This window comes from Jaculus jaculus, chromosome 14, assembly GCF_020740685.1.
Source record: "Jaculus jaculus isolate mJacJac1 chromosome 14, mJacJac1.mat.Y.cur, whole genome shotgun sequence".
NCBI classification, from domain to species: Eukaryota; Metazoa; Chordata; class Mammalia; order Rodentia; family Dipodidae; genus Jaculus; species Jaculus jaculus.
Genome location: NC_059115.1, coordinates 1,906,850 through 1,934,145, shown reverse-complemented (window position 1 = coordinate 1,934,145; position 27,296 = coordinate 1,906,850). Strand labels below are relative to the sequence as shown.

The 27,296-nt window shown below is 48.5% G+C and overlaps 2 protein-coding genes across 2 annotated transcripts in view; both read left to right on the top strand.

Annotated features, from left to right (window-relative positions):
• LOC101615594 (cytochrome P450 2B1) overlaps positions 1-3,453 on the top strand; it is a 22,183-nt gene extending 18,730 nt beyond the window's left edge. The window contains exon 9 of the mRNA XM_045133903.1: positions 2,769-3,453. Within this exon, the coding sequence (XP_044989838.1) occupies positions 2,769-2,950 (182 nt within the window). The 3' untranslated portion in view covers positions 2,951-3,453. The remainder of the gene's footprint in view (positions 1-2,768) is intronic.
• LOC123454787 (cytochrome P450 2B1-like) lies at positions 3,304-27,296 on the top strand. Its single transcript, XM_045134172.1, has 7 exons — positions 3,304-3,361; positions 5,111-5,271; positions 6,275-6,451; positions 8,574-8,709; positions 10,991-11,178; positions 26,219-26,360; positions 27,115-27,296. The coding sequence occupies exons 1-7, from the start codon at positions 3,304-3,306 to the stop codon at positions 27,294-27,296; spliced, it is 1,044 nt and encodes a 347-aa protein (XP_044990107.1).

Below are 27,296 nucleotides of genomic sequence, written 5' to 3'. Positions count from 1 at the left end.
GAAAGAAAAACACAGAGAAATACCAAAGTTATCCAAACTGATAGCAGCACTGGGAATGAGGAAGGCGTTGGAGGGAGGGAGAGAGCAAGAGAGAACACGCAGTAAACTGTTCTGGAAAAAAAAACAATTGGGTCACAAAACCAGTTCTAGAAGAAACATCTCAGGGACGAGTCTTGCCACGCTTATGCCTGTTGAATTCTGGAGACTTTGAAATGGTGGAAACGTCTACACTGGCCCCTAGAAGACGTAGGGCTTTCCTGGAAGCCCCTCCAGGACTCAGAGGCCTAGGTCACCAAGGAAGAGGCAGTGAGGAACAGGGCACTGCGCTGTGGCTCTGCCTGGGCGCGTGGGCTGCCTTTGTCCTCACTCTGCCCCGGGCCCGTGGTTTATTAAGGAGTAGGGCTTCCTGATTCTCCTGGAGCCATGGATCCCGTTCACACGTGCACCGATCCCACTCACAAGTTTAAGAACAGTGGGATTGTTGTTTGGTTTTGAGGCAGGGTCTCACTCTAGCCCAGGCTGGCCTTGAACTCATGGCAATCCTCCTACCTCAGCCTCTTGAGTGCTGGGATTCAAGGTGTGCACCCCCATGCTTGGCTATGAATGTTATTTTTTTTTGGGGGGGGGGAGAGAAGGTTCTTGAAGTTTAGAGGTGTTGAGTTGAGACCAGAAGATAACGCACTCCCCTCCAACACACTCACTCATGCAGTCCTAGGAATATCTGGAACATAAACAGATGACTTATCTAAGATCCTTATTTCCTCCTCCTCCTCCTCCTGGTCCCTCTCCTTCCACCCTAATTTCCTCCTTCCCTTCCTTTCTTTCCTCTCTTTAGTTGATTTTTTTTTTAATTAATTAATTAGTTAATTTGACAGAGAAAGAGGGAGAGAGAGAGAGAAGGGGTACACCACGGTCTCCAGCCACTGCAAATGGAACTCCAGATGCATGTGCCACCTTGTGCATCTGGCTAACATGGGGCCTGGGGAATTGAACCTGGGTCCTTTGGCTTTGTAGGCAAATGCCTTACCACTAAGCCATCCCTCCAGCCCTGTTTCTTTCTTTCTTTTTTTTTTTATTAAGAACATACTTTGTATGGACACAAACCATCATTTCCTTCCTTCCTGCCCCCATTCCGCTGAGGGCCCTTCTCAGTGGGGTTACCGATATTCACCGTGGGGTTGTGGGTTATGAGTTGTGAGAGCAGCGGTCAGTCATTGTGGCCAGGCAGTGTCCCTGGAGGTGCCCTTCCAACCTGTGGCTCTTAGAATCTTCTTGCCCCCATTTCTGCAAAATCGCCTGAGCTGTGGTGGGTGTGTTTTAAGCATACTTCAGTGCTGAGGTCTCAAGGGCTTCGGGCTCTCTGCTTTCCTGTGTGTTGAGCATCCTCAGCGTCTGTCTCCGCCACGCTGGTTGTCAGGATGGCAGTGGAAGCAACACTCTTGCTTATCTTACCAGTTCCTCGGGGGTCTCACCTGGGCCCTGGCTGTTCTGCCAGGAGTGACTCATCTCTTCGGGTCTTGCTGCCCTCTGCCCCCAGTAAGCAGATCTCCTGGAAAGCAGGCCTTGCTTCTCGGCAGCTCTCTGCCCTCCCTTTAGTTTTTAAAGGCAAAGTCTTGTTATATAGCTCAGGCTGGTTTTGAACTCATGATCCTCCTGCTGGTCTGGGTTTGATACCCCACAAGTCATGTAAAGCTAGATACACAAAGTGGTGCATGCACCTGGAGTTTGTTTGCAGAAGCAGGACGGTCTGCTGCATCCACTTTCTCAATCTCTCTCACTTTCTCTGCTTTTTTTTTTTTTTTTTAAAGAAGAGAAAGTCCTGGAGGGATGGCTTATTGGTTAAGGTGATTGCCTGGAAAGCCAAAGGACCCAGGTTCAATTCCCCAGGACCCACATAAGCCAGATGCACAAGGTGGTGCATGCATTTGGAGTTCATTTGCAGTGGCTGGAGGCCCTGGTGTGCTCTCTCTCTCTCTCTCTCTCTCTGTCAAATAAACAAAAATAAAGGAAAATAATAAAAAAAGAAGAAAAAAGGTCAGGCGTAGTGGCACACACCTTTAAACCCAGTACTTGAGAGGCAGAGGTAGGAGGATCACTGTGAGTTGAAGGCCCCCCTGAGACTACAGAGTGAATTCCAGGTCAGTCTGGGCTGGAGAGAGACCCTACCTCGAAACAACTAAAAAGAAAAAGAAAAAAAGTTAAGGTATATATGACATCCACCCAAAGTGTTGCACTCAGTTTCTAGGGTGTGGGGAATCACTCTCTTTTCTCTCTTTCCCTATCTCTGTCTGTCTCTCATTTTTGAGGTAAGGTCTCACTCTAGCCCAGGCTGACCTGGAACTCACTCTGTAGTCCCAGGCTGGCCTTGAGCTCACAGTTATCCTTCTACCTCTGCCTCCCATGTGCTGGAATTGAAGGTGTGTGTCTTGGGGGAGGGGAGAGAGAGAGAGAAAAAAAAAGCATGGGCGTGCCAGGGTCTCCAGCCAGTGCAGAGGAACTCCAGATGCATGCGCCAGTCTGTATATTTGACATTGCGCGGGTACTGAGGAATTGACTTTGGGTCATTAGGCTTTGCAGGCAAGTGTCTTAACTGCGGAGCCATCTCTCCAGCCTGGTTTTGGGAATCTCTTAGTGGTCTCTTTGAGCTTCAGGTTAAAGGTCAAGCACACACACCCACTGCCACGGGCACTGGTGTGTGGACTTAGGGATGGGACCTGGCGAAGACTGCATGTTCCAGGTCTCACAAGGCTCATGCTTTGTATCTGCAGGCAAGCGCATTTGTCTCGGAGAAGGCATTGCCCGCAATGAGCTGTTTTTGTTCTTCACCACCATCCTGCAGAACTTCTCCGTGGCCAGCCCTGTGGCTCCTGAGGACATTGACCTCACTCCACGCGAGTGTGGCGTGGGCAAAGTACCCCCGACATACCAGATCCGCTTCCTGCCCCGCTGAATGGGCCGAGGGAAGAGGGTCTAAGGATCCCAGGGTCATAAAGTGTCCCCACTTCTGTCAGGAGTGTCCCCTCACTCGCTTTCACGTCTCCCTGCCTCTGGGGGGGACCTGCTGTAAGCCAGGTCCATGCACGGCTCAGCTCTTCCAGTGCTCGAGGCAACTCCCTTTCATCTGTTCATAGGTGTATATACGGAAACATCTGCAGCCGCATGCCCCAGACCACATCTCCTTGCTGGATGACTTCCCCCCAGCTCATAGCAACCACGATCCCCACTGATCAGCCCCGCTGTGCCCCATGATCTGTGCCTGTGGGCTCTGCATATGGTCTCTCGAGTCCTCCCTCCAATCGACCCATGTCCCCCTTTGCAGATGGGGAGCAGAGGCAGGGCATCGGTACCAGTCACACGTCTCGTGAGTGTGCGGGGAGGGCAAGCTCCCTCTGATTCTAGGACCCTAAAAGTCTTCCTCAACATGCCCTTCCACCATATATTTTTAAATCAAGATAAAACTCGCATCACAAAACTGGCCTGTTTTTAAGTTTAGTTTTCTGGGCTGGAGAGATGGCTTAGTGGTTAAGCACTTGCCTGTGAAGCCTAAGGACCCTGGTTCGAGGCTCGGTTCCCCAGGTCCCACGTTAGCCAGATGCACAAGGGGGCGCATGCGTCTGGAGTTCGTTTGCAGAGGCTGGAAGCCCTGGCGCGCCCATTCTCTCTCTCTCCCTCTATCTGTCTTTCTCTCTGTGTCTGTCGCTCTCAAATAAATAAATAAAAAATAAAAAAAATATATAGACAGACTGATGCAGACAGATTCAGGGAGAAAGACAGAAGAAGAGAGAGAAGTTGAAACACACGCAGGTGAGAGAGGGAGGGGAGAGAGAGAGAGAGAAACCGAGGTTACAAGGCTCGATCTAGCAATAGAAACTTCACAGAAAAAATTTTGAAATGAAAAAGTAGATAAGAGAAACAGAGAGGCTGACGAGATAGTTTAGTCTGTAAAGAACTTGCTCTTCAAGCGTGGGGACCTGAGTTTGAGTCTCAGGACACACATTAAAAAAGACTAGGCTATGGCTGGAGGGATGGCTTAGCAGTAAGGCATTTGCCTGCAAAGCCAAAGGACCCAGGTTCAATTCCCCAGGACCCACGTTAGCCAGAGGCACAAGGGGGCGCATGCATCTGGAGTTTGTTTGCAGCGGCTGGAGGCCCTGGTGCACCCATTCTCTCCCTCTCTCTCTTTCTCTTTCTGTCAAATAAAAAAAAATAATAAATGAATGAATAAATACAGGGCTGGCTGAGTGTGGTGACGCATGCCTTTAATCCCAGCACTTGGGAGGCAGAGGTAGGAGGATCACTGTGAGTTCAAGGCCATCCTAAGACTACGGAGTGAATTCCAGGTCAGCCTGAGCCAGAGTGAGACCCTACCTTGAAAATCCAAAAAAAAAAAAAAAAAACGGCAGGGCTGGAGAAATGGTTTAGCAGTTAAGGCGTTTGCCTGCAAAGCCAAAGGACCCAGGTTCGATTCCCCAGGACCCATGTGAGCCCATGAGATGCACAAGGTAGAGCCTGAGTCTGGAGTTCATTTGCAGCAGTTACAGGCCATGGTGAGCCCATTCTCTCTCTCTATCTGCCTCTCTCTCTAAATTAATGAATTGTTTTTTTAAAAAAAGAAAGACAAAAAAACCTGGGTGTGGTGGTAAATATATGTAATTCCAGTACTGGGGAGGGGGAGACTGGAGGATTCCTGGGCGTCACAGGACAGGCAGTCTAGCCTAGTTGGCAAGTCCTGGGTCAGTGAGAGAACTTTATCTCAAAGAAAGATAAAGCCTGAAGCACTCCTGGCCTTCACAAGTGGGCGCACATGCATATGCAGGCGCACACACGGAAATGGGGGGGTGCAAAGTGTCAATGAGGGGAAGGACTGGGGGACATAAACATATGTGTGGGGGGGTCATAAACAGAGAAAAGAGTCAAGAGACCAGAGCCACACCGAAGTACAAAGACAGACAGCTGGGGACACAAATACATCAGGGGGAGATGGAGAGAGACATGACAGGCAGGCCAGGAGACAGAACAGCCAGTCTCGCCAGTAACATCAGCCCCGGCCAGCTACCAACAGGATGGTACAGGGACCCTCAGACCTCTGTGATGGGCCTCTCCTTCCCAGGGACCTATGTGGACCCATCCACCCCCTTTCACTCTATCACGGCCAACATCATCTGCTCCATCGTCTTTGGGGAGCACTTTGATTACCAGGACCCCAAATTCCTACAGCTGCTAAGTTTACTTAATGACACCTTCAATATCCTCAGCTCTTTCTACAGTCAGGTGAGGTGGAAGATTTCCACAAGATGCCCAGGATTGGGAGTGGTGTGGAGTTGGGTCCTGGGAAGGGAACTGAGGGCTTCCTGTCCTGAGCTCAGATTTCCAGAGGAGAGAAGCTTCCCCCGCCCCCCCTCACTCTAGACCAGACAGCCCTGCAATTCACAATGTAGTCTCAGGGTGGCCTTGAACTCACGGCAATCCTCCTACCTCTGCCTCCTGAGTGCTGGGGTTAAAGGCATGCGCCACCACGCCTGGCTCCAAGTCCTGGTTTCAAGCATGCATCCCTTCAACCCACTCACACACACATCCCTGTTCTCCATGGCACACACATCTCCAGAGGTGCACATACATCACCCCCTGCCCTTTCCAAGTGAGGTCGGGGGACAGAAATGAGGTGTGGCAGACAGCTTCAGGTTCGGACCAGGCACAGTTATGGAGGAAGGGGTATTTATTGAAGCTGACAGATCCAGGGGAAGTTCCATAATGGCAGAAGAAGCTGGCCTGCCTTCACAGGCCCAAGCAGAGAGAGAGAGAGAAAAGCACAAACCTAAAAGCCAAAAGGTACACTGCACAGCACACTTCAGGAAACTCCAGGAGAAACTCAGTCACTTTGCCTATCTTTAGACAGGAATTTCAAAACCACCCCACACCTTAGGGCTGGACCCTGAGATCTACCCAGTGACATCTCCTCCAGCCAGGTGGCTGCAGCTCTAAATTACAAGCTTTAATAAAACACTGGGGGGGGGTGGAATCTATTCAAACTACCACATGAGGTACCCCAAAAGAAACCTCAGTGAGATTCAGCGATAGCTGTGCAGGCAGCAATGTGTTATCTAAGAGTGTGTGAGTCCACCCCTGCTCGGCTCGGAAAAGTACACGCCCCAAACCTCCCAGACACCCTTGAGATATTGTTGCAATGTGCAAGGCGGGAGTGTAATGTCTTTAGAAAAAAGCCCCAGGCCTCTTGCACCTGCCCAGACAGGGAGGAAAAATAGGCTCTCTCCAGGTGTTTGAACTCCTCTCAAGTCTCCTGAAGCACTTTCCTGGCCCCCACAAGCACATGCACAGCAACATCCAAGAGCTGAAAGATTTTATCACTGAGAACGTGGAGCAGCACCGAGAAACGCTGGACCCCAGTGCGCCCCGGGATTTCATTGACTGCTTCCTGCTCCGCATGGACAAGGCAAGGGCCAGGGTGGCTTAGGGGTGGGTGGGAAAGAGAGTGATGGTCAGGATATTGGATACTTTATATCTATCTATCTATCTATCTATCTATCTATCTATCTATCTATCTATCTATCATCTATCTATCTAGAGAAAGAGAGAGAGAGAGAGGGAGAGAGAGAGCGAGAGCCAGAGAATGGGCACACTGGAGCCTGCCAGTGAGAATGAACCCCAGATGCATGAGCCACTCTGTGCATCTGGCTTTACGTGGGTACTGGGGCATCCAACCCGGGTCATCAGGCTTTGCAAACAAACACCTTTAACTGCTGAGCCCTCCCTCTGGTCCCAGGATATTGATCACTTCTTTTTTTAATTTTTTTTTAATTTATTTATTTGATAGTGACAGACAGAGAAAGAGGCAGAATGAGAGAGAGAGAGAGAGAGAGAGAGAGAGAGAGAGAGAGAGAGAATGGACACGCCAGGGCTTCCAGCCACTGCAAATGAACTCCAGACATGTGCGCCCCCTTGTGCATCTGGCTAATGTGGGTCCTGGGGAATCGAGCCTCGAACAGGGGTCCTTAGGCTTCACAGGCAAGCGCTTAACCGCTAAGCCATCTCTCTGGCCCTATTGAACACTTCTTTACAGAGGAATGCTAGTCCAAGTTCCATTCCCCCACCTGTCCCTAAGAATTAACACCTCACGGGGAGACCCGGATCCCACCCCTCCTCTCCTTCTCGCTGGTCCCAGCCCACCTCTGTGTTCATTGGTCATAGCAGGGGTGATGGCGATTTCCATTACTCTTGCAAAATATTTTTTTCATCCCCAGATAGACAGCTGCCGGAAAGGCCAGTCAGGAGAGCAGAGATGCTGGAGTGCGGAGAAAGTTAATAATAATTAATCACCATCGTTTATTGTGTGCTTAAATGTATCACATTAAAACAACTTCAGCTGGGTGTGGTGGCACACGCCTTTAGTCCCAGCACTCAGGAGGTGGAGGTAGGAGGATCGCTGTGAGTTCGAGGCCACCCTGAGACTCCATAGTGAATCCCAGGTCACCTGGGCTACAGCAAGACCCTACCTCGAAAAACAAACAAAAACAAAAACAAAAACAACTTCAGGGGTTGGGGTGACAGCTCCTGCAGCTGAAGGCTTGCTGTCCCAGGTTTGGTTCCCCAGTGCTACCTAGGGCCAGATGCACAAAGTTATCCAGGTGTCCTGAGTTTGTTTGCAGAGGCCCTGGTGTGCATTCATTCTCTCCTTCATAAACAAACAAACTTCAGTTGACCTAAGGCACAGTGTGGCTAAGTCCCATGCACAAAGACACACAGCTAAGAAAGGAGAGAGCCGGGCGTGGTGGCGCACACCTTTAATCCCAGCACTCAGGAGGCAGAGGTAGGAGGATCACCGTGAGTTCAAGGCCACCCTGGACTACATAGTGAATTCCAGGTCAGCCTGGGTTAGAGTGGGACCCTGTCTTGAAAAACAAAAAGGAAAGGAGTGAGAGATGAGCTGGGGCTGGAGAGATGGCTTAGCAGCTAAGGCACTTGGCTGAGAAGCCTAAAGACCCAGGTTCGATTCCCCAGGACCCACGTAAGCCAGATGTACAAGGTGTACATGTGTTTGAAGTTTGTTTGCAGTGGCTGGAGGCCCTGGCATATCCAGTCTCTCTCTTTTAATTAATTAATTAATTAATTAATTTTGGTTTTTTGAAGCAGGGTCTCTCTCTAGCTCAGGCTGACCTGGAATTCACTATGGAGTCTCAGGGTGGCCTCGAACTCACGGCGATCCTCCTACCTCTGCCTCCCGAGTGCTGGGATTAGAGGCATGCGCCACCATCCCCATCTTAGTCTCTCTCTCTCTCTCTCTCTCTCTCTCTCTCTCTCTCTCTCTGGCTCTTTATCTCTCAAATAAATAAATAAATAAATAAATTTTTTTAGAGTATTAAAAAAGAGAGAGAGTCTTGACTTTGAATCCAGGAAATCTGACTCCAGAGCCCACCTTATTGTGACTACAGGAGAAAAGAAAAGGAGAACCTGTTCAGAGAAACATGGGGATGGGAGGGCTTAAAGAAGACCTCCCCCCTCCCCAGCGGGAGCTCTCTGCCGGGAGAGAGGCTAAGAGCTGCTCGCCCTCACGGCAGGAGCGCCTGGCTCCCGGGACCGAGTTCACCCACAAGAATCTGGTCCACACGGTGCTGTTCTTTGCTGGTACCAAGACGTCCAGCACCACCCTCTGCTACGCACTGCTGCTTTTCCTGAAGCACCCCGAGGTCCTAGGTGAGTAGGGCTTGTGGAAGATGGAGAGCAGCGCTCAGGGTGTCTGACCACGCTGGGAGGTTGGTGACAACAAGTAACTTCTGCCTGGATCAATCAAGAAAAAGAAAAACTCCACTCAGGACCTGGGGAGATGGCTCAGCAGTTAAGCGCTTGCCTGTGAAGCCTAAGGACCCTGGTTCGAGGCTCGATTCCCCAGGACCCACGTTAGCCAGATGCACAAGGGGGCGCATGCGTCTGGAGTTCGTTTGCAGTGGCTGGAGGCCCTGGCGCGCCCATTCTCTCTCTCTCTCTGCCTCTTTCTCTCTCTGTCACTTTCAAATAAATAAATAAAAATAAAAAAAAATTAAAAAAAAATTCCGGGGGAATTACCATGGGATATATTTTATAATCATGGAAAATGTTAATAAAAATTTTAAAAATTCCACTCAGGGCCTGGGGAGATGGCTCAGTGGTTAAAGGGACTTGCTTGCAGAGTCTGGAGGTCTGGGTTCTCTTCCCTAGTGCCAAGAAAAGCCAGATGCACAAAGTGGCTCATGCATCTGGAGATCATTTGCAGTGGCAGGAGGCCCTGGCACACCCATTCCCTCCCTCCCTCTCTCTCTGCTTGCAAATCTTTCTCTCTTTCTCTCTCTCTTTCTGTGTATAATTCTTTTTTTAACTTTAGAGGTAGGGCCTCTCTCTAGCCCAGACTGACCTGGAATTCACCGTGTAGTCTCAGGGTGGCCATGAACTCATGGTGATCCTCCTGCCTCTTCCTCCTCAGTGCTGGGATTAAAAACATGTGTAACTACACTCAGCAACAAAAATATATTAAAGCCAGGCATGGTGGTGCACACCTTTAATCCAAGCACTTGGGAGGCAGAGGTAGCAGGATCACTGTGAGTTTGAGGCTAGCTTAAGAGTACATGGTAAATTCTAGGTCAGCCTGGGCTAGTGTGAAACCCTGCTTCAAAAAAAATAAACAAAAGCCGGGCATGGTGGCACACACCTTTAATCCCAGCACTGGGGAGGCAGAGGTATGAGGATCACTATGAGTTTGAGGCTACCCTGAGACTACATAGTGAATTCCAGGTCAGCCTGGACCTGAGTGAGACCCTACCTCAAAAAAACCAAATAAATAAATAAATAACAAAACAAACAAACATATATATATATATTTGCATGAGGATATGGGTGCAGCATATCCTCTTACAAACACCAGATGCTTGTGCCACTTTTTTTTTTTTAATTTTATTTATTTGAGAGCGATAGACACAGAGAGAAAGACAGATAGAGGGAGAGAGAGAGAATGGGCGCGCCAGGGCTACAGCCTCTGCAAACGAACTCCAGACGCGTGCGCCCCCTTGTGCATCTGGCTAACGTGGGACCTGGGGAACCGAGCCTCGAACCGGGGTCCTTAGGCTTCACAGGCAAGCGCTTAATCGCTAAGCCATCTCTCCAGCCCCTGTGCCACTTTTTTTAAAGTATTTTATTTTTATTTATTTATGTATTTGACGGAGAAAGAGAAAGAATGGGCACGCCAGGGCCTCCAGCCGCTGCAAATGAATTCCAGACGCATTCACCCCCTTATGCATCTGGTGAACATGGGTCCTGGGGAATCGAACCTGGGTTCTTTGGCTTTGGAGGAAAATACCTTAATCACTAAGTCATCTCTCCAGCTCATTGTGCCACTTTTTGTGTCTGACTTACATGGGTAGCTTGGGAATTGAACCCCAGGCTAATAAGCTTTGTGATCAAGTGCCTTTCACCACTGAGCAATCTTCCCAGTGAAGAGTTCCAAAGACTTCTTCAACCTGTGGGTCATTGTTTTCTTTTCTTTTTTCTTTTCTTTTCTTTTCTTTTCTTTTCTTTTCTTTTCTTTTCTTTTCTTTTCTTTTTTGGTTGTGTTAGGTAGTACAGGCTGGGCTTGAACTCACTGTGTAGCCCAGGTTGGCTTCAAGCTTGTGACAATTCGTCTGCATCACCCTCAAGAGTGCTGGGGTACTAGGTGTAAATCACCATGCCAGGCCTGTAAGTCAGTTCTCAGGCACATTTTCTTAGCTCAGTATCATTCTGTTTTTCAATATTTATTTATTTGAGAGAGAGAACACCAGGGTTTCCCAGTCACTGCAGAACTCCAGATGCATGCACCACTTTGTGCATCTGGCTTCACATGAATAGTGGAGACTTGAACCCAGGCTGTCAGGCTTTGCAAGTAGGCACCTTTACCCGCTGAGCCATCTCCCTGGCCCCTATTGTGAGAACTTGCTAGGTTGCCTCTTCCCCCACCCGTCCATTTCAGAGAAAGTCCAGGCGGAGATCGACAGAGTGATCGGCCGTCACCGACTTTCATCTCTCGATGACCGAGCAAGGATGCCGTACGCGGATGCTGTCATCTACGAGGTCCAGAGGTTCAGCGACCTCACCCCGATCGGTGTCCCTCACCGCGTCCTGGAGGACACCGACTTCCGGGGATATCATATCCCTAAGGTGAGACCTGCAAGACCCCAGGGCCCTGTTGCCTTAGAGAAGTAGTCACTGGGTTATGTGGACAATTTTACTTCTGGATTTATTTTATAGAGTGAGAAAGGTTTTATTTTATTTGTTATTTTTTTCTCAATTTTTATTAACATCTTCCATGATTATAAAAAAATACCCCATGGTAATACCCTCCCTCCCCCCACTTTCCCCTTTGAAATCCCATTCTCCATCATATCCCCTCCCCATCTCAATCAGTCTCTCTTTTAATTTTGATGTCATGATCTTTTCCTCCTATTATGATGGTCTTGTGTAGGTAGTGTCAGACACTGTGAGGTCATGGATATCCAGGCCATTTTATGTCTGGAGTTAGCACGTTGTAAGGAGTCCTACCCTTCCTTTGGCTCTTACATTCTTTCCGCCACCTCTTCCGCATTAGACCCTGAGCCTTGGAAGGTGTGATCGAGATGTTACTCAGTACTCCAGTCACTTCTTTCCAGCACCATGATACCTTCTGAGTCGTCCCAAGGTCACCGCCATCTGAAAAGAGAAAATTCTCTACCAAAAGTGAGAGCAGCATTAATATGAGTATGAATATTAAAAGAAATGCTTACTGGGCAGTTTGACAAGCATAGTATATACATTTAGCCAGACAACAGCAGACATTGCACCCCTAGGGCTCATGGCTGACCCAGGGCAGCGATGGCAGGATTGGGCTCGATTCCCCAGGACCCACGTTAGCCAGATGCACAAGGGGCCGCACACATCTGGAGTTCATTTGCAGTGGCTAGAAGCTCTGGTGTGCCCATTCTCTCTCTCTCTCTCTATCTGCCTCTCTCTCTCTGTCACTCTCAAAAAAAATAAATAAAAATGAACAAGAAATATTAAAATCAGATGCATAAAGTGGTGCATGCATCTGGAAGTTGGTTTGCAGTGGCTAGAGGTCCTGAACCGCCCATTCTGTCTTTCTCTCCAATATAAATAAATAAACAATAACTATTAATATAAATAATATAAATATTAAATCATAAATATTATTTATTTGAGAAAGATGGAGAGATAGAGATAGATTATAGGTAGGTAGGTGGAAAGAAAGAAAGAAGGGAAGGAAGGAAAGAAGGAAGGAAAAAAGGAATATGGGCACACCACTTTTTGTATCTGGATTTACGTGGGTATTGGGGAATAGAACCCAGGCCAACAGGCTTTTCAGGCAAGTGCCTTTAACTGCTGAACCATCTCTCTGGCCCCCAAGGAAATACTATTCAGATGATTGGCACATGAATAAATCCTTATCTTGGAATGGATGCTCAGAGAAATGAAGCCACTAGATGGAGGTCTTGGTGTGAGAGAGGCTCTGCCCTCCAGCTAGTGATAAGAATGGAGGCTGAGCACCAGTGAGATGGCTTGGTGATTAAAGCTCTTGCCTGCAAAGCCAAAGGACTCAAGTTCAATTCCCCAGTACCCATGTAAGACCAGATGCACAAGGTGGCACGTGCATCTGGAGTTCGTTTGCAGTGACCAGAGGTACCAGCAGTCCATTGTCTCTCTCTTCTCTATCTTCTTCTTCTCTCTCTCTCTCAAATGTAAAAAAATAAAAGTAAAAGTAAAATAATTTTTAAAAGTTAAAGTGCTGGAGGGTTGGGCAGCATTATTTGGTATCGTTGATCTTCCCTGCGGTCTTTGTTTTGTGTTACTATAACGAAATACTCAAAGTGAGGTTCTTATAATGAAAAGGGGCTTGTTAGTTCACGGTTCTTGAGGCTAAAAGTTCATCAGTTTGGCCTGTGGGGAGGGTTCATTTGACAACCATCACACCATGATGGCAAAGTGGAAATGGAGCCAGCTCTACAGAGAAGGGACCAAGTGTATGGAATAACCTTGAATTACTACAACCCACCCCCTTGGAGAAAAAAAAAAAAAAAAGGATCCTATGAGAATGACAGTAATCTCTTCTGAATGTGATGTCCTGGTGACCTAATGATCCCCTGCAGGGCCTTCCTTCTTCTTTTCTGCTACCTCAACGTCACCACACTGGAGGTGTGGGGAACAATCCGTAGTACCTATTCTGTTCCTAGAAAAGAGGGGGCCAGGGAGATGACTCGTTGGTTAAAGGCACTCGCTCGCAAAGCTTGCCGGTCCAGGTTCAATTCTCGCACACCCATGTAAAGCCCGATGCAAAGTGTCGCATGCGTCTGGGATCCTAATGCGCCTATGACAATGGGAGGTGGAGCCGGGAGAGTTGAAAGCTCTCAGGCCAGCTCAGCTGACATTTGTGTGCAGCACAGCAGTTTCTCAAAGCACGTGGAGCTCAGACGCCTTGAAGTTGTCACTGGATCTCTACGCATGTGCCATGACACATGTGCCCAGGTACCCACACAAATCAATGAATATTTTACTTAAAAGGAAAGATGCTGGGCGTGGTGTCGCTCACGCGTAATCCCAGCACTCAGGAGGTAGAGGCAGGAGGATTGCTGTGACTTTGAGGCCAGCCTGGGGGATTACAGAGTGAGTTCCCATTCATCCTGGGCTAAAGTGAGACCTTGCCTGGGGGAGGGAGGGGAAGGGGCGGAACGGGTGGCTGCCTTGGCAAAGTATTTGCTACGCAAATGTGAGGGTCTGGGCTCAGGTCTCCAGCGCCCATGTACGTGTTGAGCCATGGAAACATGTGATCCCTGGAGCAAGCCAGGTAGCTAGACCAGTTCAGTGAGAGTCTAGCTCTGAGGTAAATAAGGGAGAGGAGGACACCTAATGTCAGCCTCTGGCCTCCACACCCATGCATGCATGCACGCACCCATGCATGCACACAGTGCACACCCATGCATGCAGACATGCACACAATGCACACACATAATGCACACACATGCACACGAACAACAAACACATGAACACACAAGCATGTGCACGCAAGCATGCACACATGCACACACAACACATGTGCACACACATACATGCATGCACACACGTGCATGCACACACCTGCAAGCATGTACGCACGCTCCCACACACATATGAACAGGCGCATACGTGCATACATACCACAGAGAGGGAGGGAGAGAGAAAGAGGAGGGGGAGAGATTCAAATTGCTAAGAGGCATAATGAAGAAAAACGTAAGAGCTTAGCCCGGTGAACCAGGCTAGACTGTCAGAATTAACTGAAGATAGAGGTAGAAATAATGAAGAGCAAAGAGAAAAGGATAGGAACAGGGGCTGGAGAAATGGCTTGGCAGTTAAGATGCTTGCCTGTGAAGCCCAAGGACGCAGGTTTCATTCACCAAAACCCACATAAGCCCGATGCACAAAGTGGCGCGTGCATCTGGAGTTCGTTTGCAGTGGCTAAGGTCCTCATGTGCCCATTCTCTCTCTCTCTCTCTCTCTCTCTCTCTCTCTCTCATAAAAAGAAAAGGATAGAAACAGAAGGGCTAAAACACACACACACACACACACAGAGAGATAGATAGATAGAGAGAGAGAGAGAGAGAGAGAGAGAGAGAACAGGCAAGCAAGAAGTGAGACCACACTGGCAATCACTGTGAAGACAAGTGATTGCCAAGGAAGACAAAGAGACACAGAAATCACAAGCCAGACAGTTCAAGCAAGGGATACAGGGCAGAGAGAAAAAGAGAGGAAACCCAGAGAGAAACATTACAAGAGTTATAAGATTCAGACATAGAAGGGCATCACAATGCAATCCCATATGCAATGGTCACAAAAAAAAAAAACAAAAAACCTTCCTTACCAGTAAATCAAAGCAAATTTGGGCTGCAGGAGAGTGAGAAATCCAGCTGGAGCCGGGCTGGAAGCCCCTCCCTATTAGCTAGCTGTCAGAATACTGGGAAGGGCTACTCGCGGCCCCCTCCCCAGCCTTTGGGAGGAGGCCAGTCCGCAATGAACTTAACCAGCAGGGGACCCTGCAAGCTTTATGGCCAGGCAGGCCAAGTGTGCCAACTGGTGCAATGGTGGCATGTCTGTCACGGGGAAACCAACTGCTCCATGGGAGGGAATTCTTGCCTGGTACTGAAAACCTAGTTAAAGACCGATGGCTTTGGAAGTCATAAGCCGTGGGGAGGGCGAGGGGATCTACTACTGTTGTCTGGCTCCTCGGGTATATTATGCCCACTACACTGCCTCTAAATACTCATGTTGTTGCCCATGTATTAATGCTGCTCTCACTTTTGCTTAGAGAAGCTTCTCTTTTCAGATGGCAGTGACCACCGGGGAGAATTCAAAACTCACCAAAGTGCTGAGATGTGACAGTGGAGTGAGACATCTCTATCACAGCTTCCTAGGCCCAGGAAGAGGCAGCAGAAAGAACGTAACAGCCAAAGGAAGGGGAGGAGTGCTTACAAACCTGTCTTCCGGACACAACGTGGCCTTGGTATTCATAACCTCACAGTGGCTGATGCTACCTACACAAGAACTGCATATAATAGGAAGGAAAAATGATGACATCAAAATAACTATAAAGCAGTCCAATATAGACGAATCACATTGCATTAAAAAAAATCTGTTGGAGGGCTGGAGAGATTGCTTAGTGTTTAAGGCATTTGCCTGCAAAGCCTAAGGACCCAGGTTTGATGCCCCAGGACTGACACAAGCCAGATGCACAAGGTGGCGCATGCGTCTGGGGTTTGTTTGCAGTGGCTGGAGGCTCTGGTGCGCCCGTTCTTTCTTCTCTCTCTCTCTCTCAATAAATAAAGTAAAAATGGGGTGTAATGTCTGCTGTCTGGATAAATGTATATACTATGCTTATTAAACTACCCGTAAGCACTTCTCTTAATATTCATACCCTTATATTAATGCTACTCTCACTTTTGGTAGAGAATCTTCTCTTTGCAGATGGCAGTGACCTTGGGACAACTCAGAAGGTATCATAGTGCTGGAAAGAAGTGACTGGAGTACTGAATAACATCTCGATCACACCTTCCAAGGCTCAGGGTCTAATGCAGAAGAGGTGACAGAAAGAATGTAATAGTCAAAGGAAGGGTAGGACTCCTTACAACGTGCTTCCTCCAGACATAAAATGGCCTGGATATCCATGACCTCACAGTGCCTGACACTACCTACACAAGACCATCATAAGAGGAGGAAAAGATCATGACATCAAAATAAAAGAGAGACTGATTGAGATGGGGAGGGGCTATGATGGAGAATGGAAAGTGGGGAGAGGGAGGGTGTTACCATGGGATATTTTTTATAATTATGGAAGATGTTAATAAAAATTGAAAAAAATAAAGCAAAAATAAAATACAAAGGTCTTTTGGAGATGGTTCAGTGGTTAAAGGTGCTTGATTGTAAGCCCATGGGCCCAAGTTCGATTCCCCAGCACCCATGGAAAGCTGGATGCAGAGCAGAGCACATGATCCCAGTGTGCCTATGGCAGATCCAGGAGAATTGGGATGCTTACGGGCCAGCTAGACCCATGCATAGGAAGCGACAAAAAACGAAGGGAAGTGGAAGGAGAGGGTAAACACCCCGAGGTTGTCCTCAGACCTCCACACATGTGTTGGGGCATCTACGTGCCCCTCCCCCACACCGTACATATCCACACATATGAATACATACAACTTTTAAAAATTCATTATCTTCACCCATCTATTTTGATGTTTACAGAATATTTTATGGTATAAAGACCTGTGGTATTTGGAGAACATTTTGTCACCTGCTAGGAACTTTGGAACTTGCAAAGCACTTTAAAACTTACAAGTGTTCTGGATGTACACAGAAGCAGACCTTTACAAACATCAAGCGGGCCGATAAAGTGTCTTGGCATTCTCAAAGCAAATTCTCTGCTGGCAAAATAATCATTGGCAACATTGATTGTTAGGATGTAATTTGGTCAGTTTACAAAGTAAATATTTTGTTAATTCTTTTGCAATGCTCCCAAAGGAGCTACCATGTACAAAGGGTTTTCGTTTTAACCACAGAACACTTTCAAACAGAAAAGCACTTGGCAATGATTTAAGTTTTTTGAAACACTAGAAGGGAGTTAAGTCCCTCCAACAGTCACTGGAAAAGTGTTTGGTGGATGTCCACTAGGGGTCAGGCAGGGTGCTCAGGAGAGACGTGGGCTGGGGGTGGCTCGGTGGTTAAAGGTGCTTGTTTGCAAAGCCTGAGGGTCCAAGTTCAATTCTCCAGTGCCCACATAAAGGCAGATGCACAAAGTGGTGTGTGCGTCTGGAGTTTGTAGCTTCAAGAGGCCCTGATGTGCTCATTCTCTCTCTCTCTGATTAAAAATAATAAATACATCATAAATTTTTTTGAGGTATGGTTTTACATTAGTCCAAGCTGACCTGGAATTCACTACATAGACTCAGGGTAGCCTTGAACTCATGGTGATCCTCCTACCTCTGCCTGCCAAATACTGAGATTAAAGGTGTACACCACCACGCACAGCTAAATAATAGCTTTAAAGACAGTACTACAGGGCTGGAGAGATGGCTTAGCAGTTAAGGCATTTACCTGTGAAGCCTAAGGACCCAGATTCAATCCCCCAGAACCCATGTATGCCAGACGTACAAGGTGATGCTCATGTACTGGTGGTGGTATGTACACAAGGTGGTACAAATGTCTGGAGTTCACTTGCAGTGGGTAGAGGCCCTGGCATGCCAATTCTCTCTCTCTGTCTATCGCTCTCTCTCTCATAAATTAAAAAAAAAAAAAAAACTACACTAGGGGCTGGAGAGATAGCTTTGTGGTTAAGGCGTATGCCTGTGAAGCCTAAGGACCCAGGTTTGATTCTCCAGGTCCCAGGTAAGCCAGATGCACAAGGCGGTACATGTGTCTGGAGTTCATTCAAAGTGGCTGGAGACCCTGGCGTGCCCATCCTCACTCTCCCTCTCTGTCTCAAACAAACAAACAAATAAATTCACCATAAATGATGTTAGGATGTAATCTGGGTCTTTTTTACCTTGAGCTCACTTTTTCTTTATTTTTCTTTTTCTTTCTTTATTTATTTGACAGAGGTGGGGGTGGAGAATAGGCATGCCAGGGCCTCCAGCCACTGCAAATGAACTCCAGACCTGTGTGCCCACTTGTGCATCTGGCTAATGTGGGTTCTGGTGAATCGAACCTAGGTCCTTTGGCCTTGTAGGCAAAGGCCTTAACTACTAAGCCATCCCTCCAGCCCTATTTATTTATTTTTAATATTTTTTGACAACTTACACAATTATAAACAATATCCCATGGTAATTCCCCCCTCCCCCCACTTTCCCTTTTGAAACTCCACTCTCAATGATATCCCCTTCCCCTGACAATAAGTCTCTTTTACTTTGATGTCATGATCTTTCCCTCCTCTTATGATGGTCTTGTGTAGGTAGTGTCAGGCACTGTGAGGTCATGGATATCCAGGCCATTTTGTGTCTGGAGGAGCACGTTGTAAGGAGTCCTACCTTTCCTTTGGCTCTTACATTCTTTCTGCCACCTCTTCCGCAAGGGACCCTGAGCCTTGGAAGGTGTGATTGAGACATTGCAGTGCTGAGCACTCCTCTGTCACTTCTTCCCATCACCATTAGCCTGGGTCTTTTGAGGATGCATATCCTTCACCATGGTTTGATTCAGGTGTCCCCCATAAACTTACATGTTCTGAATGCTAGATTCCCAGCTGATGGAGATTTGGGAATCAATGTCTCCTGGAGGCAGTGTATTGTTGGGGGTGGGCTTGTGGGTGTTATAGCCAGTTTCCCCATGCCAGTGTTTGGCACACTCTCCTGTTGCTATTGCCTACCTTATGTTGGCCAGGGGGTGATGTCCACCCTCTGCTCATGCCATTGTTTTCCCTGCCATCATGGAGCTTCCCCCTTGAGCCTGTAAGCCAAAATAAACCTCTTTTTTTTTCCCCCACAAGCTGCTCTTGGATGAGTGATTTCTACCAGCAATGGGAACCAGACTGCAACAATCATTGAGCAAATGTGTGGCAACTGGGAAGGCTCCGGGGAGCCCCATTTTCTGATGTAATGCGGGGAACATAACTGCAGCTCCAAGGGTGGTTAACCCAAAAGAGGCGTTCTCACCCTCAGGACACAGCCAGCAGATGAGGCTGCAGTTTCCTCAGTCGCCTCACTTTGAACTCCTTGTCAACCCCGGCTCAGGGTGACATGGAATCGCATTGCTTCGGGTCCTCTGGCAGACACACCATATGGCACTGATGGGAAACACTGCTGGAGCAAACAGCTCACCTCACAGACAAAAGAAAGAGAGCAGGCTCCCACAGTCCTCTTCAAAAATACACCTCTAGGGCTGGAGAGATGGCTTAGCGGTTAAGCGCTTGCCTGTGAAGCTTAAGGACCCTGGTTCGAGGCTCCATTCCCCAGGACCCTCGTTAGCCAGATGCACAAGGGGCGCACGCATCTGGAGTTCGTTTGCAGTGGCTGGAGGCCCTGAAGCACCCATTCTCTCTCTCTCTCTCTCTGCCTCTTTCTCTGTCTGTTGCTCTCAAATAAATAAATAAAAATAAACAAAAAATTTAAAAAATATATTTAAAAAAATACACCTCTAGGGGAAGGGGTGTCTGGAGAGATTGTTTAGTGGTGAAGGTGCTTGCCTGCAAAGCCAAAGGACCCAGGTGCAATTTCCTCAGTACCCATGTAAATCCAGATGCACAAGGTGGCACATATGTCTGGAGTTTGTTTGCAGTGGCTGGAGGCCCTGATGCATCCATTCTCTCTATCTGCCTCTGTCTCTCTCAAATAAATAATGAATAAATAAAGAAGAATAAATAACCCCTGGGCTGGAGAGATGGCTCAGCGTTAAGGTGCTTGCTTGCAAAGTCTGACAACCTGTGTTAAATCCCCCAGCAACCACATAAAGCCCGATGCATGAAGTGGCGCACGCATCTGGAGTTTGTTTGCAGCAGCAGGAGGCTCTGGCAGGCCCATTCTCTCTCTTTCTCCCTCTCTCTAGCCTCTTTGCAAATAAATAAATAAAAGCTGGAGAGATGGCTTTAGCAGTTCAGGCATTTCCCTGCAAAGCCAAAGGACCCAGGTCCAATTCCCCGAGACCCAAACGAGCCAGATGCACAAGGTGGTGCATGTGCCTGGAGTTCTTTTCAGTGGCTGGATGCCCTGGCACACCCATTCTCTCTGTCTCTCTGTCTGCCTCTCATCTCTCTCTCAAATAAATATGACAAAATTAAAAATAAATAAATAAATCCACCCCCAGTGACCAAGGACATCTCAGGAAAGACCATTTCCTAAAGTTTCCACTATCTCCAACTATCACACCTCCCCCCGCCCCAAGGTGACCCAGGAGCCTCTGGCAGGGGTGCGGAGGACATGAGCAGCTGAACTGCAGCTTCTGGCCCTGCAAGCTGTCTGTCCAGAGCTGTCCCCACTTGTCAGTCCTAGCAGCCCGCTCTGATTCCGCCAGGGCCAGATCTGTGTTTGGAAGGGAAGGAGACGGCTCAGGACAAAATTGGAAGGAAAAAAAAGAACCCCCAAACCACAACAACAATTTTACCACCAGGAACCAGAGCTGAAGTTGTGCTATCGGAGGTCAGGCTAGGATAGGTGTGCAGTAGACGGGGAGGGAGGAGGAGGAGGAGGAGGAGGAAAATGATCAGTTGTCAACTTTCCATCAGTTTACAATGACCTGAGACTAATCCGATTAAAAACAGAAAAAGTACTGAGGAGGCACCTCAATCACAGAGTGCTTGTATAGCGTGCACAAAGTCCTGGGTTCTACCCCGGCAGCAAAAGAGAGAGAAAGAGGGACAGAGAGGGGGCGAGATAGAGAGACATGAGGGGAGAGAGGGAGAGAAGGGGGGAGGGAGGGAAGCAGGGAGAGAAATAGAGTTTGATTTACTTTTCTGGGATCCTCAGGACTCTGTCCACAACTTCTGGGATTATGGCCTGTGCCACCACACCAAGCTGTCTTTTTCATTTTTATTATTTTTAATTTATTATTATTATTTACTTACTTTTTTTTTTTGAGGTAGGGTCTCACTCTAGCCCAGGCTGACCTGGAATTCAATATGTGGTCTCAAGGTGGCCTCAAACTCATGGCGATCCTTCTACCTCTGCCTTCTGAGTGCTGGGATTAAAGGCGTGTGAAACCATGCCCGGGCCCCTTCATTTTAATTTTTTTTAATGACAGAGAGAGAGGGAGAGAGAGAGAGGGAATTGGTGCACCGGGGTCTCAGCCATTGCAGTCCTAACCTCTTTAAACCCAGGTGATAAGCTCCAATGAGGAGCACTCCTGAGGTTTGCCCCCGCCTGGCATCTTAAGAGGCATTGGAACGAAGACTGTGCTGTGTGATTACAAGGTTTCCCTGGCCAAGCTGACATAACTGGGCTGGGTCACCCTGTCCTTTGGTCAGACAGTATTTCACCTCCTGGCTGTCGCCCTCTGATTCTGCCCCAGGGAGACGTCTGCCTCCTTAATGGGATTGTTTCTGCTTTCTCGGCTGTTCTCTGTCCTTCCCACTGACCTTCTAGTTTCAGTCACTCCCTTGCCCTCTGACTCGCCCTGGTTCTGGGTTTCAACAAGGAAGCCCACGCTTGGCTTCCTCGCGGGGGAGAGTTCATGAAGGTGCAGGCTGGTGTACTTAAAAATCTCAACTCTAGGGCTGGAGAGATGGCTTAGCGGTTAAACGCTTGCCTGTGAAGCCTAAGGACCCCGGCTCAAGGCTCAATTCCCCAGGATCCACGTGAGCCAGATGCACAAGGGGGCACACGCATCTGGAGTTCATTTACAGTGGCTGGAGGCCCTGGTGTGCCCATTCTTTCTCTCTCTGTCTCTCTCTCTCTCTCTCTCTCTGCCTCTTTGTCTGTCACTTTCAAATAAACAAATAAAAATAAATTTAAAAAATCTCAACTCTAAGCTGAGAGTGGTGGTGCACGCCTTTAATCCCAGCACTTGGGAAGCAGAGGTAGGAGGATCACCGTGAGTTCGAGGTCACCCTGAGACTACATAGTGAATTCCAGGTCATCCTGGACTACAATGAAACCCTACCTCAAAAAACAACAACAAAAATCTCAACTCTAAACTGAGCATGGTGGCACATGCCTTTAATCCCAGCACTTGGGGAGACAGAGGTAGCAGGATTGCCATGAGTTCGAGGCCACCCTGAGACTACAGAGTGAATTCCAGGTCAGCCTGGGCTAGAGTGAGACCCTACCTTGAAAAAAAAAAAAAAAATCTTAACTCTGACCCTCAAAGTGGCCTTGGGCCTTGTTGCAGTCAGGTTTGTATTTCTGGCAGAAAACGTCAGACCAAGATCCACTTGTAGGGAAAACGGGGTTTATTTTGGCTTACAGATTGGAGAGGAAGCTCCATGATGGCACGGGAAAATGATGTCATGAGCAGAGGGTGGGCATCACTCCCTGGCCAACATCAGAAGGACAATAGTAGCATCAGGAGAGTGTGCCACACATGGGCAAGGGGAAACGGGCTATAACACTGCTAAGTCCACCCCCAGCAATACACCGCCTCCAGGAGGAGTTAGTTCCCAAATCTCTGTCAGTTCAGAACAGCTGAGTTTATGGGGGACGCCACAATCCCGTCTCTGGATGTTCCCGTGTAAGATGAGAGTGATGCCCAAGGCCACAAGGATCTGAAGACCGTTAAGCGAACAACAGCCCGGGCATTTTCAGGCGCTCTCGACCTCCCTCCATTAGCCCAGTACCTGAGAGTCCAGACTGTGCTCTGACCCAGTCCTCCTTGTGAGCCACAGCGACTTCCTCGTACCACGCAGCTCATTGCTCTAGTCAGCGCCCTCCACCCCGTTTACTGTAATTCCTCACAGAGACGAGATCCTAAAGAGCTGTGAATCCCTGGCTTAAAGACAAAGCTATTGGGGGCTGGAGAGATGGCTCAGCAGTTAAGGTTCTTGCCTGCAAAGCCTAATAGCCCGGGTTTAATTCCCCAGTAACCACATAAAGCCCGATACCCAAAGTGGTGAATGCACCTGGAGTTCATTTATAGCAGCTAGAGGCTCTGGTGCACCCATTCTCTCTCTCTCTTTCTCTCTCTGTCCTTATAAATAAAAAATATTTTAACAAGACTAGGTTATTTGGGCTGGAGAAATGGCTTAGCGGTTAAGGTTCTTGCCTGCAAAGCCAAAGGTCCCAGGTTCAATTCCCCAGGACTCACATAAGCCAGATGCACAAGGTGGCACATGTGTCTGAAGTCTGTTTGCAATGGCTAGAGGTTCTGGCATACCCTCTCTCTCTCTCATAAATAAATTAAATATAAAAAATTTTAAAGATGAGGTTATTGAAAAATAATTATGCTGGGATTGGACAATGGTGACAGGTACTTGCTTGCAAATTTGGCCTGTCTGGATACAATCTCCCTCCCCCCACCCTCCAGCCACCCATGTAAAGTCAAAGGAGCATTTGTGTGCAGCGGCAAGAGACCCTGGTGTGCACGCATGCAAACAAATAAGCACTTTAAAAAAACAATTAAAACGTAATTTAACGAATTATGCTGATGGCTTAAATATATTTAGTCCATACAATAATTTCACAAGGGGAATATTGTTATTTGGTATTATCATTTCACAGAAATGGAAACTGAATCTCAAAGAAATTATATCCTCTTATTTAAGAGCACACGGATCAAGAAAATAACAGAGGCAGGATTTGAACCTATGTTCCCTTCACCTCGGTGCGTTCCATTAGCCTAAGTGAGCTCTCAGGGGACAAACTTGGAGAGTGCAGATGTGAGCCAGAAGGAGACCAAAGGGGCTGGAGAGATGGCTTAACAGTTATGGCACTTGCCTGCGAAGCCCAAGGACTCACGCTGGGCTCCCCAGGTCCCATGTGAGCCCGACGCACCAAGTGACACGGGGGCGCAAGGTCGCACATGTGCGCAAGGGGGAGCTCACGTCTGGAGCTCGCTTGCAGTGGCTAGAGGTGCTAGTGCGCCCATTCGCGCCCTCTCTCTCTCTTTCTCTCTCTCTCTCTCTCTCTCTGTCACTCTTGCTCTCTTGCATAAAATAAAAAGGCCAGTCTGTTGGGCTTGCCTCAAAAAAAAAAAAAAAAAAAAAAAGGAGACAAACGGATGCAGATAAGAGAAGGCCCCCCACCCCAAGAGTTGGGTGCAAGGTCAGAGGGAAGGCTAGGAGTTACATAACCCAGACCCATGGCAAACCCCCATGTGAGGTCCGATTTCCAGGGTATTTAATCCGAGGATAGTCAGGTTACTGAAGAGTCTGAATCCCAGGGTCTGTAACCGTGGCCCGTGGCCAAGGACAGTTCCTTCTTCCTGGTACCATGGAGATGTGAGAGGTCACCCGCCTCCTCCTGCTTGCTTCTTGTCTGGAGAGCATGACCATCTGAAGGCACGTGGACATAGCCAGCAAGAATCCCAGAGGCTGAGAAGGGGCTGGGGCACCATGCTCCTTTCTGAGCTTGTATAGTGATGAATACACCTGCTGAACACCACCCCTGTCCCTTTGCAACTGTTTTCCCCTTTTTCTTGTCTTTTCTTTTTATTTTTGATTTTTGATTTTTCTGAGGTAGGGTCTTACTCTAGTCCAGGCTGGCTGACCTGAAATTCACTATGGAGTCTCAGGGTGGCCTCAAACTCATGGCGATCCTCCTACCTCTGCCTCCTGAGTACTGGGATTAAAGGCGTGCGCCACCACAGCTGGCTGCACCTGTCTTTCTATCAGTCCATCCTCTCATCCCCACAGCTGTATAACTGTGAAGTGTTCCCATCCATTAAGTCACCCCTTCTTTCTTTTGAAAAGATATGTTCTATTTATTTGAGAGAGAGAGAGGTAGAGAAAGAGAGAGAGAGAGAGAGACAGAAAATGGGCACACCAGGGCCTCCAGCCACTGTCAATGAACTCCAGATGCACGTGCCACCTTGTGCAGCTGGCTTACATGGGTCCTGGGGAAGCGAACCAGGGTCCTTTGGCTCTGCAGGCAAATGCCTTAACTGCTAAGCCATGTTCTCCAGCCCTCACCCCTTCTTTCTTTGGTAATGGAACCCCTGAATCTGGGCTGAGCTTGTCTAGCTCAAGACCACATTTCCCAGTGCCCTTTGCAGCTAGGTGTGCCTTTGAAACCGTAAAGGAACTTTGAGGGGAAGTGATGTGTAAGAACTCCAGGAACTGCTTTCCAAGCCCTTTGCTGTTGGCCGGAATGCAGACGGGATGTGTCTTGTGGTTGGAGTGTGAAATGTCTCAAAGGTTCATGTGTTGGAGCCCTTGATCCCCGGCTGGTGGTAGTGTTTTGGAAGACTGTGAAACCTTTAAGTGGTGGAGCTTTGCTGGAGAAAGTGGGTCACTTGGGGGTGGGCCTTGAGTTTTTTATTTTTTAGGGAAAGAGAGAGAGAGAGAATTGTCATGCCAGGGCCTCAGCCACTGATATTGAATTCCAGATGCTTGCACCACCTAGTGGGCACATGCGACCTTGCGCTTGCCTCACCTTTGTACGTCTGGCTTACGTGGGATCTGGAGAGTCGAACGTGGGTCCTTAGGCTTCACAGGCAAGTGCCTTAACCGCTAAGCCATCTCTCCAGCCCAAGGATTTTTTAAATAACACTTTTCTTATTTTATTTATTTGCAAGAACGGAGAGAGCGAGACAGTGAGAGAGCGAGAATGGGCATGCCACTGCAAATGAATGCCAGACTCATGCACCACCTTGTGCATCTGGCTTGACATAGGTACTGGGGAATTGAACCTGGGTCCTTTGGCTTTGCAGGCAAGTGTCTTAACCACTGAACCATCTCTCCAGCCCGGTCCCACTTCCTGTCTTCTCTTTGTTTTCCCACGGTGGGCAGGATCTGCCTTGTGCCCTTTCTTCTGTGCCTGCCTCCCCATGGTGGACTGTATCTCCTCAGACTGTGAGCCATCACCCGTCCTCCATCAAATCAGGCATTTTGCCCCAGTGAGGAGCAAACTAGTTAACATGAGGCGGCATGCCATCGTCAACCCTGAAGATCGGGACAATGGGCAACAGTGGCGCTAAAGACAGAAGAGGTCTGGAGAGATGGCTCAGTGGTTAAGTACTTGCCCGTGAAGCCTAAGGACCCTGGTTCGAGGCTTGATTCCCCAGGACCCACGTACAACTCCTTATGTTCTCATTATGTTCATCTGCATGCCAGGACACAGACGTGTACCCCCTGCTTGGCTCAGTCCTCAGGGACCCCAAGTACTTCCGCTATCCACATGCGTTTAATCCTCAACACTTCCTGGATGAACAGGGATGCTTCAAGAAGAATGACATCTTTGCAGTCGCCTCCTCTGGTAGTTTGCCTGCCCTGGCTGCCCCGGGGGGAGAGAGCTCCAATTCCCACCGGAAGCCACATCACACTGGTTGAGACTTTGTCAGAGAATCTCAGAATCCTGCAAATACTCAAATGCCAGAGCTAGGGAATATTAGAACCGTTGACTACAACGAGCAGAAAAAATGTTAGAGTGGGTGTTGTGATGTATACCCATAACCCAGCACTTGGGGTGCTGAGGAAGGAACGTCATGAGTTCAAGGCCAGCCTGTGCTGCGTGGTGAAATCCTGTCTCAGGAAAATGACAGTTGCCAGGTGTAGGGTCGCTGAGGTAGGAGGATTGCTGTCAGTTTGAGGCCAGCCCGGAGCTACAGTGTGAATTCCAAGTCATCCCCGGCTAGAGTGAGATGCTGTTCCCAAACCCCCAAACATACAACAAAAGTACTAAACAAAGGGTTAGCAAGCTTGTTCCGTCAAGAACCAAATTAAAAATATTTGATGTTTTGTCAGCCGTACCAATCTCGTGCAAACAATACACCTTCAAGTAAGGGAGTTGTTACGGAGAACGCATCCCCGACTGGTCCTATACATCGGATTAGTAGCCATCTCCTCCTAATCCCTCTGAGTGGCAGTCAGGACCCCTGGGCGCCAAGGACCATTCTAGATCGTGGACACCGTGGCGATACGGGATGCCGATGGATGAGTAAACCGTGGCTGATGGGGTGGTCGTGGCGGATGCACCCCGCCTCACCCCCCTTCACCTCTGCGCCCCGCAGGAAAGCGCATCTGCGTGGGGGAGGCCCTGGCCCGCATGGAGCTGTTCCTGTACTTCACCTCCATCCTTCAGAACTTCTCCCTTCGACCCCTGGTGCCTCCTGCAGACATTGACATCACTCCCAGGATCTCGGGGTTTGGAAACATCCCTCCAAATTATGAGCTCTGCCTTGTGGGTCGTTGA

Bases quoted from the DNA above. Each gene is read 5' to 3' on its own strand.
- LOC123454787 (XM_045134172.1), top strand. From the start codon at position 3,304: ATGTCCCCCTTTGCAGATGGGGAGCAGAGGCAGGGCATCGGTACCAGT. The intron at 8,710-10,990 runs GTGAGTAGGGCT...CGTCCATTTCAG, and splicing joins GAAGCACCCCGAGGTCCTAG to AGAAAGTCCAGGCGGAGATC. The intron at 11,179-26,218 runs GTGAGACCTGCA...TCTGCATGCCAG, and splicing joins GGGGATATCATATCCCTAAG to GACACAGACGTGTACCCCCT.